This window comes from Cetorhinus maximus, chromosome 8, assembly GCF_964194155.1.
Source record: "Cetorhinus maximus chromosome 8, sCetMax3.hap1.1, whole genome shotgun sequence".
Taxonomy (NCBI): domain Eukaryota; kingdom Metazoa; phylum Chordata; class Chondrichthyes; order Lamniformes; family Cetorhinidae; genus Cetorhinus; species Cetorhinus maximus.
This window is the reverse complement of record NC_135886.1, coordinates 13,617,941-13,633,490: the sequence shown is the minus strand read 5'-3', so window position 1 is coordinate 13,633,490 and position 15,550 is coordinate 13,617,941. Positions and strand designations below refer to the sequence as shown.

The window sequence follows — 15,550 nt, the reverse complement described above, 5'->3', positions numbered from 1 at the left end:
CACAACTTTTATTGAAACCTTTCTTAAATTTAAATACCCTCATGAAACCTCATCCCGCCCATGGATGAGGTTTCATGCTTTTTCTGAAGCCTGCCAGGGCTTCCGGCTTGCCCGCCAACCTTAAGGTTGGACGGGCAGGTCCATTAATGGCCTTAATTAGTTTTTCAATGGCCTCAATAGGCCGTTGACAGGTTGGCGGGCACACAGCTGACTTGGCTGCGCGCCCCACCCCCGCTCGCCAACCAGAAGATCCTGCCCCATGTTTTATTGACCCAAAAAAAAAAGACAAGGTGGAAACATGAAAAATCTTACATTTCAAAGAGTGAGTTTCAAAGGAGTTTAAAACAATGGATTTGAATCCTCAGAGGGGGGAGAAAATATATTTAAGAAAATATTGAAAGCTATATGTGACGGGCTATGAGAGATCTTGAGGTGGACTGTGTGAAGATAGACTGAAGCAGTCTGTAGCTACCCTAGAGAAGTGTTTGCTTGCCCCAGGAAGAAAAGTTTTGTTAAAAGCCTTGGATTTCCAGTGTTGAGCGAGAGGGAGAGTGACGCTATGAAATACCTCCCGTAGAGCAACAGTGGGTATCTTGCGTTAATATTACTGGATGTTTTATAGATTAAGAACCTAATTGGACTGTTGCCTGGAAAAGGGTGTGTATTTGGGAGTCTAGTTAAGTAGAATCTTTTGGGAAATGTTGTAAGACTAAATTTAACTGTGTAACTGTAATCTTGTGTGTTTAAGTTTTCTTTTCCTTTGTTAATAAATGTTTTAATTTAATACTTAAAATCTCCAAAAGTGGTAGTGGACTCCTTACTTCTAACTCCAATGCAAGTACCTGCTTGTAATAAATACAAATTGTAAAATTATTGAGATAGCTTGGCCAAGTTTCCCTTTGGGATTTGGTCAGCCTGGCAATTACCACCTGCCATATCATAACACCTAGGGAAAAATTTTCCCTGTTCTATTTATACTTGCCCCCCGTTGGGGGGTGGGGGGGAGAGAGAGAGAGAGAGTGAGTGCTCCGATCGGTGCCCCCAATTGGGGGCGCACCACCATTTTACGTGGGCGGTCCGCCCAGTGTGACATCCGCCAGGAAGCGCTATGCACTCCCCATGCAGGCAGGGAGAGGGGAGGGGAAAAAAGAGGGGTTCCCTCAGCTAGGAGTGCGCTCTTTCATGTATGCGCATGAAAGAGCGCACAGATCTCCCTGAGGCTAAGTGCTGCCTCAGGGAGATCAGCTCTGATTTAAAACGTTTATTAAACATGTTTAAAAATTTTCCTGTCACATGAGTTGGGACATGTCCATAAGTTTTATTGAAACCTTTCTTGAAAATTTAAATACCCTCACGAAACTCATTCCGCCCGTGGACAAGGTTTCATGCTTTTTCCGAAGCCTGCCAGGGCTCCCGGCTTGCCCGCCAACCTTAAGGTTGGATTGGCAGGTCCATTAATGACTTTAATTAGTTTTTCAATGGCCTCAACAGACCTTTGACAGGTTGGCGGGTGCGCAGCTGACTCGGCTGCACCCCCGCCGACCTCAAAATGGAAATGACGCAGAGTGACGTCGGGAGTTCCACCTGACATCATTCCACGTCATTTTATGCCCCGCCCCCATTCGCCGACCAGAAGATCCTGCCCCTTGTTAGATGCACCTCTAATTTCCTGATTTATAGTGTCCTATATGACCACTCCTGTTTGGTGGCCTATAAACAACTCTCACCAATGTTTGCTGCCCCTTGCTGTTTCTTAGCTCCACCCCAACTGATTCTAAGGTCCTCACTCACTAATATACTGATCTCATTCTTTAACTGCACTACCCCACTTCCTTATCCTTTTTACATATCCTTCCTAAATGGCGAATATCCTTGGACATTCAGTTCCCAGCCTTGGTCACCCTGAGGCCATTCTCTGTAATGGTAATTAGATCATACCCGTTTATTTCTGTGATGTTGCAAATGCTGCGTGCATTCAGATACAGTGCCTTTAATTTGGCCTTTTTAACATTTTTCTGTATTTTGGCCTTATTTGGTGCTGGCTTTGTTTCTCTCCTACCTGAATTCCCTGCTTCCCAACACTTTGCCAAGCTAGTTTAAACCCTCCCCAAATCTGTAAATACAAGGTAATTGAAACCCCGGAATTCAAAAGTTGCCAGATTACCCAAGGTATTCACACAGGTCCTTCCATGCGTATTTACAGGGTCAGAGTTAGAAAGGTGAGAACCATAAAGCAGCAGGTGGGCCTGTTAACTGAGGACCTAAAGGCAGTAGGTCTGAGAACTGCCCTGTCTTCTTTAGAGATGTGAATTATTCATGTATTTGTCTAGGTCAAAGAAAGATTTAGAAGCAACTGGCAAACAAGGAAAGCTGTTAAGGTGTCTATATATCTTTCAGATCAAAGGACAGCTTTGGAATTGTAGATGATTTGTTTGAATCTCTATCTGGGACATCCCAGGGATGCTCTGTTGCCATGGAGATAGGTTGCAGGGGAGGTAGCATTTTGTGTTAGGTTTATTTGGTTGCTTTCTCACAGATACAGGCAGAGAAAGAGAAAGTTGCCAGCAGTGGGTGGAAGCAGCCGAGACCAGCAGCAAAGGGCTATCAGTTACAAGGATGTTTTCTGAGATTGGAGTCACTGAGCCAGGAAGCAGTGAGGCCCATGCTTGAGCTGGGATGCCCATAATCTTGGGGTACTTAGAGAATTAGTCTGGTTGAATGTTAGTGGAAGGACCTCAAGAAATCTCACACCTCGGAGAACAGAAGGAACACTGAGGATAATCAAGTGAATTCCTAATAGCTGTGCCACACCTTGGTTTGGTCTCAAGAGAAGAGAACCCTCAAGATCCTGGAAAGTATCAGGGAACTCTTTGGTGGAAGTATAAGTAGAACAGGAAGTGACCTGTTGAGATTTTTGAGCTTAATAACAATAGGGTTTATGGAATAGTGTTAAGTTGCTACTACTTGCTTTGTTTAATTCTTGTACAGTAAAGGTTTTTGTATAAAACATGAAATCTTGTGGCATAATTCTTCCATTAGTAACTGGCAGTTCAAATTTCGTTTTAAAAATTAATGATCTCCCTCAAGATCATAACACTCCTGATGCAAGAATACAAAAGTGTGAGGGGGGCTCAGAGGTCATGCTCTCTAAACAGCATCTCTAAACGAGAATTTCAAGTGCCAAATGGAGCCTTTAAGAAGCTACATTGTGCCCTCAAAGTTGTAGTGCTTCTAGACATAAAACAAAATAATGCAGCAGCTGAAAATCTGAAACAAAATTAGCGAATGCTGAAATGCTCGGCAGGTTAGGCATCATCTGTGGAAGAGTGACAGAATTAATGTCATCAGGTCGATGACCTTTCATCAGCACATGAATGGTCAGCGACCCAAAATGTTTCTTAAATGCCCTCTGAACAAGGGCAATTAAGGATGGGCAATAAATGCTGGCCTAGCCATCGAAGCCCACATCCCATGAATGAATAAAATAAAACCCTCATTCTCTTTCCACAGATGCTGCCTGACATACTAAGCATTTTCAGCGTTTTTCATTTATATTAGACAAAATGGTTCCTCCCAGCAGCCTAGCTAACATGCATTCAAGCAACTCAGAATAAATTGTAGGGCTCTGCCTTTAATGATCCAGCTTCTACCTCCATTAAAGCTGTAACTTAAGGAACAATGTTTTCATCACCCAAATATCAACAAGATGTGCATCTGCCCTGTGAACTATAAAAGGAACAAAGCCACTTACAGGTACTGAAGCTGAGGCAACTGGAAGCTCTTTGGCTGGATGACAGCAATTTTATTCCTGTTCAGTTTGAGGACAAGCAAGGTGCTGGACAGATTATCAAAACAGCCAGGCTCTAGGATGGTTATTCGATTATTGTTCAAGTGTCTGAAAAATAAAATGGATATTTGTTACAAAAAGGGATTTTGGCAAGCTTAAATAATAAAGCCTATCTGTAAGTCTTAGTGTTTCACGTCTTTCCGATTTAACAGAGGTTGAACTATCCTGGAATCCTCCTAATGGGCCAAGTCTGCATCTGTAGCCATAACATTTTTTTTTTGAACTGAAGAACAGACAAAGTAGTACATTTTCATTACATATTGGATGACAGCAAATATTGTTGTTAAAGGACAGGTATTTTCATTGGTTTCAGTTACTGATTAAAATGTGTTTTAAAAAAAAGTAATCTGGATGACAAAGTGGGGCAGTATAACGTGCTTTCAATAATGGAATATGGCTTTGAATCTAGCACACATTGATGGTATAATGTTGGCTCTCTTGTTAGAAAATGGCCGTTGTGACAGCGGACAGTGTCAGTCTTGTTTTCTGTGAGCGACAGTTTCTAATCCAGTGTAAATGAACAATCTCACTCAAGAGGCAGCCAACAAGGGTTGCTGAAGCAGCAAATGAATAGATAACTGGTGGCACACAGGACAGGCCAGCCTTAAACCCAGCCCCGTCACGTTTCACTCAGCATGCGCAGGACACAGACTGGTGCAATGCCTCAGCACAGCACTTTTCTTTATCTTAGAGTGCAAAAAACACACCAGTAAACAGTGTGGGCACTATTGCCCTTGGTAACAGAGCACCATGGCCTGTTTGGCTGACAAGCTTGTTAAAACAATTACAGATTCCTGCAGCACAGAGCATCTTTTCCCATGTCTGTCACAGCTCACTGCAATACAGTCTATAGACACAGGGGATGCTGCTTGGCGCAGCAACAAAAAAAGTAATGCATTTCCCTCAATCAAAAACTCCAATACAAATTGATGCTATCACTATTAACAAAATCCTACAATCTTAAACACAAGTCTCAAAACTGTTGTACTGTACAGTACTTCACTGGGACTAGTCAGGGCACTGCAAATATTCCCAAATGGTTTCCACAATGTAAGCATGTGTCTCTTCCTTTTGAAAAGAGATCAATAATAATGAATTTAAAAAGCAGCAACTCAAGCATAAATCCCATGCGTCATCTGCACTAAAGCTGTAATTCTCAATATTAAAAGTTCAGACAGGTTTTAACTTGTCTCATATTTCACTTAACTCTAAGTCAGCCAGGTGCCTAGCTAGTACAAAATTCTTTCACCAACTGCTTTAAAACCAAGCTATTTAAATTCATGCAGGTAGGGTTTCTGTTTGCCCACTGTATACAGCACATACTCCAATTAACACAAGCCCACAAAGCCTATGTTCAGGTTGGTGCAGCTAAGAGTAGAGACTCCCAATTGTGCACAAGGGCTCTGCTGGAGATTATCAGCTAAAATTGCTTAGTAGCAGAACACATATAGCTTCCAACTGCTTGTCTAGCAAGGATGACCATACCCAAAAGGATACTGGATTGTGGGATTAACTGGTACCATGTAGGAAGACTCCTTAGCTAGTAGTGATGGATCTAATATCCAGATGTTGTCTGTTTAATTAAGCACATCTTTTGAATCCTCAGGGCTTGACGAATTTTAATTCAGAAAGTTACACAGAACGATGAATAGTATGTCAATTAGTACATAGACCAGTTTTGAGCTGGGTGTGTTGCGTTAAAAAAAAGGTTTTGTAGTGAGTCCAGCAGAAACTTCTGGAGCTATGTGGACAGCATGTCTAATATATTAAAGTCAACCCGTACATCAGAAAATAGCACTAGGAAAGAAAGCCAGAGCCAAAAAAAGCTCCCTGTGCCCCATCAAACTCTTTCTGTAATCACTATCCGTTGACTAGAAAGACACACAACAATGCAGGCAGCAGACTCCATGGAGCCTATCACAATGGGCTGGTATGGCTAGAAAATCCACAGGGCACAGCTTGGAAAGCTTTGTACTTCACAGTTTCTCATCAAAAAGGCACTTGCATGCATTTCTACAACTTTAGCTAATCCACTCTGTTCTGAATCCGGACTGCTTTTGCCCCTTCAAGTTTATAAAGTGGTTCAAAAATTCAACAATTATAAAAGAATCAAAATTAAATCAAATACCCTTTTAAGTTCTGCTCAAGCTAGTTTGAATAATTTTGTTCAAATGTGTGTTGATTGTTATTTTAATAAGCTACTAATTTCAATACTAAGACCCACCAACCTGGTAAACACAACCTACAGATATGGTTAATTCTGAAGCACCTTTAGGTTAATGACTGCAATGCTATGGTAGGCAAAGATGAAAATGGATTACATTAGAAAGAATGGAAAACAAGACAAAATTTATTTTAATATTTCAAATTTTTGGCATATAGGTTCATCATAGTAATAATTATTTGCATTTCAATTAACAGGGGGCTGGTGAACAGCATAAACACCAGCTGTGTTTTAAATTCTATGTAATAATTGTTACTGGAACATTAAGGTTTAACTTCAGTGCATGAGCTGAAATTCTGAAAAGGCTTTGGGCAGGAAGTCAAGCTGATAATCTATGGATTATATCCAAAAATCAACAGGATGGATGGAATAAAATAAGGATGTTTATCGTTGTCGTTTGGATTTTTAAAAATATCAAATTGGCAGAGTTTCCTCTCTAAAATGTGATGCTAAATGCTGCATGCTCTCTCCTGTGCCCCAGGCCTTTTCCGCTATTGCTTTGCATCAAAACATTGATGTAGTTGCACCCTAAGGAGCTGAATTATCAGATAGCTAATGCCCTTCCTTTTACAAAATACATGAACCAACATTTTATTAAACACACCCTATATACTTCTATGCCACAATGCACAAACAATAGAAATTTCAAAAATCCAACCTACCTTACTATATATAGGTCAGGATATCATACAGATTAAAAAAGCAATACCCCTGAAAATGATCAAACCATCAGGATGCCGCAAGAAATGACAAGTTTTTGTTGCAGAGAACAAGGCAGTCCCACATGGACACTACATTCTGGCTCACTGCTAGCTGTTCCCTAACTTGGTTTAAAATATATTAGCCCGTGCTTCTCTGTTTCGTGTTGCCCAAACAGTACAGCTCGAGTTCATCATACCCAATGCTGTGGTGCACCACAACAAATGTACAGTTACTTACAAGTTTTTCAGCTGCATTATAGGAAATGACGAAGTTTTGACTTCTGAAATCAAATTCGAGCTCAGATCTAAGGTCTCCAAAGCAGTGTATGGCTGAAGGTCCTCTGTAATTATCTCCACTATCCGATTATGTGTTCTGCAAGAGTAAAGGTAAATATCACAAGAGTCACTGTTCATGTTTCTCAGGCCAAAGACACCACAACATGGCTGGTGTGGAAAGTAAAAATATATTCAGGGTTGTAGCTGAGGCAGTACGAGAAAAAGCTTTGCTCTTCACACACTTGAAAGATTGGGCTGGCTAGGCCTGTATTCACTAGAGTTTAGAAGAATGAAAGGAAATCTCAATGAAACATAAAATTCTGACAGGGATGGACAGACTGGGTGCAGGGTGATAGTTCCTCTGGCTGGGGGGGTCTAGAACAAGGGGCCAGAGTCTCAGGATACAGGGTAGATCATTTAGGACTGAGATGAGGAGAAACTTCTTCACTCAGAAGGTGGTGAACCTATGGAATTCTCTACCACAGAGGGCTGTGGAGGCCAAGACACTGAATATAGTTAAGAAAGAAAGAGAGATTTCTGGATTCTAAAGGCATCAAGGGGTGTGGGGAGAGCACAGGAGTATGGCGTTGAGATAGAGGATCAGCCACGATCATACTGAATGGCAGAGCAGGCTCGAAGGGCCAAATGGCCTAATCCTGCTCCTATTTTGTTTCTTTGTTCCATACCTGACTTGGGAATGCCAGATACCATCACATACACAGAAATTGTCCCATTTTTAGGTGCCAACATCCATCACATTAAAGAGGACAAAAACAATTGCAAAGCACAAGGGAGTGGGGTGAAAGTTTTCTTTGCTATTTACTAGTGAGACAGTGAACTAGGGTTTTTACAACACTTCTGCAATTTCATCAAACGGAGTGAGTGACTGCAGATCTTCCCACTACACAGCAACTGAGGAAAACTTTCCTCAAGATGGGCAAATGGGTCAACAATATGTTCTCTTAATAACAACAAATACAAAACAGCTTCCAGAATTAAGTCTAACATTTTACTTACAGTGACAGGATGGTAATATTAGTTGTTACTGCTCCCAATGTCGGGATTGTAGAGAGTAGATTATAGTTGATATTCCTTGAGGAGGACAAGTGATCAAAAGTATCAGTTAGAAAACTTCTGATATTTAATGACCAATTCAAATTAATTAATGTCTTTACAGGATACTTACACTTCCAGAAGTCTGTGAAGACCCTCGAATGCAGTGTCTTTTGTGGAAACCAATCGGTTATGACTCAAGTCTCTGTAATAACAATGAATTCAAAAGTCAATCCTGCATTCTACAAAAGATTCTCCTTAGTTTTAAGGAAGTTAGAACACTAGTCATCATACAGACTTGTACTCTGTTGCTCACACCCTGTTCCCCCGCACCTTCACACCCCGTTTCCCCCACCCATACCCATCACGGCTGTCCATTTGTTCACCTCAGATTTAAAATTCATACTCATATCACTTCCTATGTCTAACCTCTTCCTCCACTACCAAACCTCTTCTCCTCCCCAAAATACTCTTCTTCTTTAAGGTTATTCTTAAACCCACCTCTGACTTTTGGTCACACTTGTAACACCCCTTTTTTGGGCTCTATGTCCATTTTTCTCTGATCATACTTCTGTGAAGCACCTTGGGATGTCTTTCTACATCAAAGGTTTAAATAAACACAAGTTATTGCTATGTGGTGAAGAAAGCCGAATTTGTAAAATTGCTGTGTGCGCTGGCAACAAAAGAAAATAGTCATCAACATAAATTTTCCTTAGTATTAAAGAAAAAACCTCAAGGATAAAAAAAGGCTACTCATCCCAATAATGCATTAAGTTCCCCATTTTTGTTCTAGGATTGTGTATCCTTTGCCAGCTTCTTTCCACAACAGAAAGCTTTGTTTTTAGAGAGGCACAAAGCATAAAGTACACTAGAACACCTTTGCATAAAGCTACTAACTACTCAAAATAATGTACGAACCAATCCAAAAAATATAAAATCACACACCATGGTCTAAATATAATGTGGAAATTAAAACTCGTAATATTAGGTCAATTTGTTCAGAAAAATGGATCAACCAGCACAGTACTCATTGTGTATTTCTATATCTCCAACACATGGAACTCACATCATGATATTTCTGCCCAATTTATAGATCACGAGTGTTCATAAATTCATGCACAGGTGCATTCACTGTAAGTTGTCAGTACATCAGAGTCCTTCATTCTTTGTAAAGTGAAGTGACCATTGTTACAAATTGTTTAAATGGGTGATCAATCAGCAATTTCTAAATGCCCTGCTCATTCAGTGAAAGGTTAGATGCTTTAAAGACTCCAGAAGTCTGCATTCTTTGCCTGTACCTCTTACTGGGGAGAGGACAGCCGGCTCCAAGTGCTGACAGCCTAACTGTAACATCCGAGTCTAAGTCTATCATAATCTTAACAGGATTGCAAAGCAAGATAGATAACTGAGCCAATATTGTATGAGTTTATCACAGTCTGCTGCTCACGGTCACAATCTGCACACACCCGCTGACAGACTGAACATGTGTGAACAATGTCTCTATTAATGTACAGTCTGGAGTTTGCTCAGAGTCTCTGTTCACATGTTTTGCTTAAGAGAAAGCTCATCTGTACAACACTGATGTCACTCAACACTTTGATGGAAACACAAGGCTTATTAAACCTAAATTTTTTGGTATCACTGACCCTTTCAGTGCTGGCTGCTGTGAAAGCTCAGCCTCTCACAAGGATCCAAGCTACTTAAAATTTAGTTTGGTTTTCTCCCCTCATTTTTCATCTTGTAGCTTTAGCTTAACTATACTTCACTTGGAGGGTAGTGTAGAGGGAGGGGGAATGAGTGCGTGAGTATATGTGAGTGAGTGAGTTATTCTGATTATGTAGTGCCACATGAAGGAATCATACCATGTGGGCTACATGTACATAAATATTAAAATAACAGTAGTATAGCGGCTAAATCTTTGTACTAAGCATGCATATATAGTGGGTTACTACCAATGTAGCTGGCTGCATACCAGAAGTGAGCCCATTCCAATTTTGTCATCGTCATTTCTAAACAGTTAAAACAAGACTGACATCTCTGAAATAACCTAGGATACAACCGAGGAACTGAAAATCATTTACGATTGCTGGATTCTGTAATTAGCTCAAAGTGATACTGTCCTGCAAAAGCTTTTTCCATCTTCATTAACCATGCAAGCTTGTTGATTTACTCATATAGAGAACAGGCTGCAGGTTTATCCTAACCTTTTAAGTATTGATTTGAGTTGGGATGCAGCTTTGCTAGATCAAGATGACAATGCGGCATGACACAGAAGTCAGCTCAACCAGGCTGATGCTCATGTTCCACCTAATGTCCTGAAGTCTAATTTCAATGGCTGCTTGGGGACAGGCCAACTGCCCTGGACATCCAGGAAGTGATGCATTGAACAAAGAAATTGCAAGGGTGGGGGGGAGCAGTGGGGAAAGAAAGAGATAAACAAAAGAGTGAGCAAGTCTCAGGAAACTATTGTGAAATAAGGGGTCAAAGAGGGGAATGAATATTTTCACCGCCTAAGAATTAAAACAAACCAAAGGTCTAATACAGTTCCTGCAACAGAGTCAGCCAGGCTTTGCACATTTAATGAGTTAGGAGAAAGGTTAAAAAAAATTTGTCCCATAGGGAATCCAACAATAGTCTAAATGTCATCAAATGCTGAAGCCTCTAATTTCCGGTTGATATGGAACAGTTGGATTTGCTAACACAAGCCTCTAGCAGGAAATGAGTTGAAATACAGCACTAAAGCCTGAAGAATTTCCTACTGGAGCAGCTGGCAAGAGGTCACTGCTGATCGCTCACACAATTGAGAAGCTCACTAAACCAGTTCTCCACTCATTCACATACAAAGTGGATTCACTGTTGATAACTCGAAAGAATTTTAGAGGCGTCAGCTGTGGCTCAGTTCATAGCACCCTCGCCTTTGAATCAGAGGGTTGTGGGTTCATGTCCCACTCCCAGAAACCAAGAACTGTGAATGTACTCAAAAGAGTTACATGCGATCTGTTGATAACTCGAAAGAGTTACAAAGTGGATTCAGTTTAAGCTAGTTGGCCAGCTCAGGGTCCGTAAGACAATGTCACTAGTTGTTAACTACCAAATCATGACATGAAAGCCTAAACGTCTCTCTTCCTTTCCTCCCTCACCCAAATATTAAACAGCAGATTGTGCCAATCACTGTAACTGTTGCCAGTATGTCTGCTTATCCTCTTGCAAATCACAGGAAATGCGAAATCTACCTGGTGTAGTAGCCTGATGGTTCTGCTTTGGAGTAGTAACCAGAAATAATTAATTTAAATTTCATCATAGCAAGTTATGAAACTAAATTTAATAAATCTGGTTAATTTGTGAGCTGCTACAAAAATGAGCAAGAGAGATACCAGACCATCACTAAAATTCAACAGTTTCAGGGAAAAGAACCTCTTTACCTAGTTAAACATAGAAATGTAGAAAATAGGAGTAGGTCATTTGGCCCTTTGAGCCTGCTCCTCCATTCAATATGATCATGGCTGATCCTCTATCTCAATGTCATACTCCTGCGGTCTCCCTGTACCCCCTTGATGCCTTTAGAGTCCAGATATCTATTTTTTTTCTTGTTAAATATATTCAGTGACTTGGCCTCCACAACCCTCTGTGGTAGAGAATTCCACAGATTCATCACCCTCTGAGTGAAGAGGTTTCTCTTCATCTCAGCCCTAAATGGTCTACCCATATCCTGAGACTGTGACCCCTTGTTCTAGGCACCCCCCCAGCCAGAGGAAATATCATCCCTGGTTCCTGTCTGTCCATCCCTGTCAGAATTGTGTGTGTTTTACAGTTGGCTTACATGCGAATCAAAGCCTACATTACCTGTTCTTTGAGGACAATTAAACAAAAAGTATAGCGAGGGAGCTCAGTCCCATGTGTTGTACGGCCTGCAGCATGTGAGAATTCTTAGACACTCCTTGCAGTCTGGATGACCACATGTGCAGAAGTGCCACCTGCTTGAGCAATGGGTTTCGGAGCTTCAGCGTCAGCTGGAGACACAGCGGCGCCTCCACCAGGCTGAGGGTTACGTGGATAGCACATTTTTAAGATGTGGTCACTCCGTAGCTTAAGGAAGTGCAGTCAGAGAGGGAATGGGTGACCACCAGTCAGGAATGGGGAGACAGGCAGGTAGTCAGGAAAGTCCCAGAGTGCATCTCACTCAAGATCCATTTTTATGTTGCAAAACAGTGAGGGTGAAGGTTCCTCTGGAAAGTGCAGCCAGAGCCAAGTTCATGGCACTGTGGGGTGACTCAGCTGCACAAGGGGGAAGGAGTAAGAGCACAAGAGCAATAGCGGTGGGAGACTCAATAATGAGGGGTGCAGGCAGGTGCTTCTATGGCCGTAGATGTGACTCCAGGATGGTGCGTTGCCTCCCTGGTGCTAGGGTCAAGGATGTCATAGAATGGCTGTAGAGCATTCCGAAAGGAGGGCAAATAGTCAGAGGTCGTGGTTCACATTGGTACCAGCAATATAGGCAGAAAGAGGGATGAGGTCCTGCAACAAGGATTTAGGGAGCTCGGTAGCAGATTAAAAAGCAGGATCTCAAATGTTGTAATCTCTGGATTACTACCTGTGCAACGTGCTAGTGAGTACAGGAAGAGGAGGATAGAGAGGATGAATGCGTGGCTGAAGAGATGGTGCAGGAGGGAGGGCTTTGGTTTCCTGAATCACTGGGTCTCTTTCTGGCGAAGGTGGTGTCTGTACAAGTTGCATGGGTTGCACCTGAACCCAAACAGGACCAACATCCTTGCGGGGAAGCTTCCTAGTGCTGTTGTGTGGTGGGGGGGTGGGGTGGTTCAAACTAATTTGGCAAGGGGATGGGATACAGAGTGGAGGTATAGGAGGGGGTGATGCACAGCCAAATATAGAAGAGAAACGTAGTCAGTCTGGAAGGCAGAGCAAATATAGGTCTGTTAAGGCACAAGGGAATAATGCAAGGCTGCATTGCATCTATTTTAATGCAAGTAAGACAGGTGAATTGAGGGCGTTGATGAACACATGGGAATATGATATCGCTGGTATCACAGAGACATGGTTGAGGGAAGGACAGGACTGGCAGTTCAATATTACAGGGTATAGAATCTTCAGGTATGACAGGGAGTGGAGTGGGTGTAAAAGAGGGGGTGGCATTGCACTATTGATCATGGAGTCATTAACGGCAAGTACAGAGGGATGGTATCTTAGGAGGTTCCTCAAATGAGGCCATATTGGTAGAACTTAAAAACAAAAAGGGGGCAATCACTTTACTGGAAGTGTACTATAGGCCTCCAAACAGTCAGGGGGTGATTGAGGAGAAGATATGTAGATAAATCTCAGAGAAGTGTAAAAATAATAGGGGATTTCAACTTCCCCAATATTAACTGGGATAGTCTTAGTGTGAAAAGCTTAGAGGGGGAAGAATTCTTAAATCCAGGAGAGCTTTTTGAGCCAGCAGGAAGAAAGTCCTACAAGAGAAGTGACGGTACTGGGCCTAACCTTAGGGAATGAAGCCGGGCAAGTGGTAGAAGCGTCAGTGGGGGAGCATTTCAGGGATAGTGACCGTAACTCTAAGATTTAAGGTAGTTATGGAAAAGGACAAATATAGGCTGGAAATAAAGATGCTGAACTGTGGGATGGGGGAGGCCGATTTCAATATTATAAGACAGGATCTGGCCAAAGTGGACTGGGAGCAGCTCCTTGTAGGAAAGTCTACATCAGACCAGTGGGAGTCATTCCAAAAGGAAATAGAGTTCAGGGCCACTATGTTCCTGCAAAGGTGAAGGGTAAGACCAACAAGTCCAAGGAACCCTGGATGTCAAGGGATATAGAGGTTTGGATAAGGAAAAAAAAAGGAGGCTTATGGCAGGTAGAGGGCTGAAAGCTCTAGGAGTATAGAAAGTGTAGGGGGTACTTAAAAAAGTAATTAGGAGAGTGAAGTGGGGGCACGAAAAACACTGGTGGACAAGATAAAGGAAAATCTCAAGGCATTTTTATAAATATATTGGGGCAAGAGAATAACCAGGGAAAGAGTAGGGCCCATTAGGGACCAAAGTGGCAATCTGTGCGTGGAGTCAGAGGAGGTAGGTCAGGTCTTGAATGATTACTTTTCATCTGTGTTCATTACGGAGAAGGACGATGTAGGTGTAGAAATTGGGGAGGGGGACTGTGATATACTTGAACAAATTAGCATCGAAAGGGGGGGAGGTATTAGTGGTTTTAGCGGGTTTAAAAGTGAATAAATCCCAGGCCCAGGTAAGATGTATCCCAGGCTGCTATGTGAGGCAAGGGAGGAGATTGCAGGGGCTCTGACGCTAATTTTCAAATCCTCTCTGGCCACAGGAAAGGTGCCAGAGGACTGGAGGACAGCGAATGTGGTACCATTATTCAAGAAGGATAGTAGGGATAAACCAGGTAATTACAGGTCAGTGAATCTAACATCAGTGGTAGGGAAACTATTGGAAAAAATTCTGAGGGACAGGATTAATCTCCATTTGGAGAGAAAGGGATTAATCAAGGATAGTCAGCATGGCTTTGTCAGGGGAAGATCATGTCTAACAAATTTGATTGAATTTTTCAAGGAGGTGACTAGTTGTGCAAATGAAGGTAGTGCAGTTGATGTAGTCTACATAGACTTCAGTAAGGCTTTTGACAAGGTCCTGCATGGGAGAATGGTCAAGGTGGTAAGAGCCCATGGGATCCAGGGCAATTTGGGTCCAAAATTACTTAGTGGCAGAAGACAGAGGGTGATGGTCAAAGGTTGTTTTTGCGATTGGAAGCCTGTGACGAGTGGTGGAGCACAGGGTTCGGTGCTGGCTGTTTGTAGTGTACATTAATGATTTAGATGTGAATATAGGAGGTATTATCAGTAAGTTTGCAGGTGACACGAAAATTGGTGGTGTTTATGGGCAGAGCAGTGGCAAATGTAATTTAATCCTGATAAGTGCGAGGAGATGCATTTTGGGAGGACTAACACTGCAAGGTAATACACAATGAAGGTAGGACCCTAGGGAGTACAAAGGATCATAGGGACCTTGGTGTACATGTCCATAGGTCCCTGAAGGCAGCAGCACAGGTAGATAGGTGGTTAAGACGGCATATGGGATATTTGTCTTTATTAGCCAAGGCATATAATATAAAAGAGTAGGGAGGTTATGTTGGAGCTGTATAAAACGCTAGTTAGGCCATAGCTGGAGTGCTTTATGCAGTTCTGATTGCCACACTATAGGATGGATGTGATTGCACTGCATGTGATTGCACTGCAGAGGGTGCAGGGGAGATTCACCAGGATGTTGCCTGGTTTCAGCTATGAAGATAGACTGGATAGGCTAGGGTTATTTTCCTTAGACGAAGCTATGGGGGGACCTGATAGAGGTATACGAGATTTTGAGGGGGCATAGATAGGCTTGGTAGGAAGAAACTTTTTCCCCTAGCGGAGGTGTCAATAACCAG

The 15,550-nt window shown here is 42.1% G+C and overlaps 1 protein-coding gene across 1 annotated transcript in view; it reads right to left on the bottom strand.

Moving 5' to 3' along the window:
* lrig2 (leucine-rich repeats and immunoglobulin-like domains 2) overlaps positions 1-15,550 on the bottom strand; it is a 96,972-nt gene that overhangs the window by 42,468 nt on the left and 38,954 nt on the right. Inside the window, exons 2-5 of the mRNA XM_078546462.1 lie at positions 8,235-8,306; positions 8,066-8,140; positions 7,011-7,145; positions 3,752-3,895 (exon numbers count right to left, since the gene is read on the bottom strand). Of these exons, the coding sequence (XP_078402588.1) occupies positions 3,752-3,895; positions 7,011-7,145; positions 8,066-8,140; positions 8,235-8,306 (426 nt within the window). The remainder of the gene's footprint in view (positions 1-3,751; positions 3,896-7,010; positions 7,146-8,065; positions 8,141-8,234; positions 8,307-15,550) is intronic.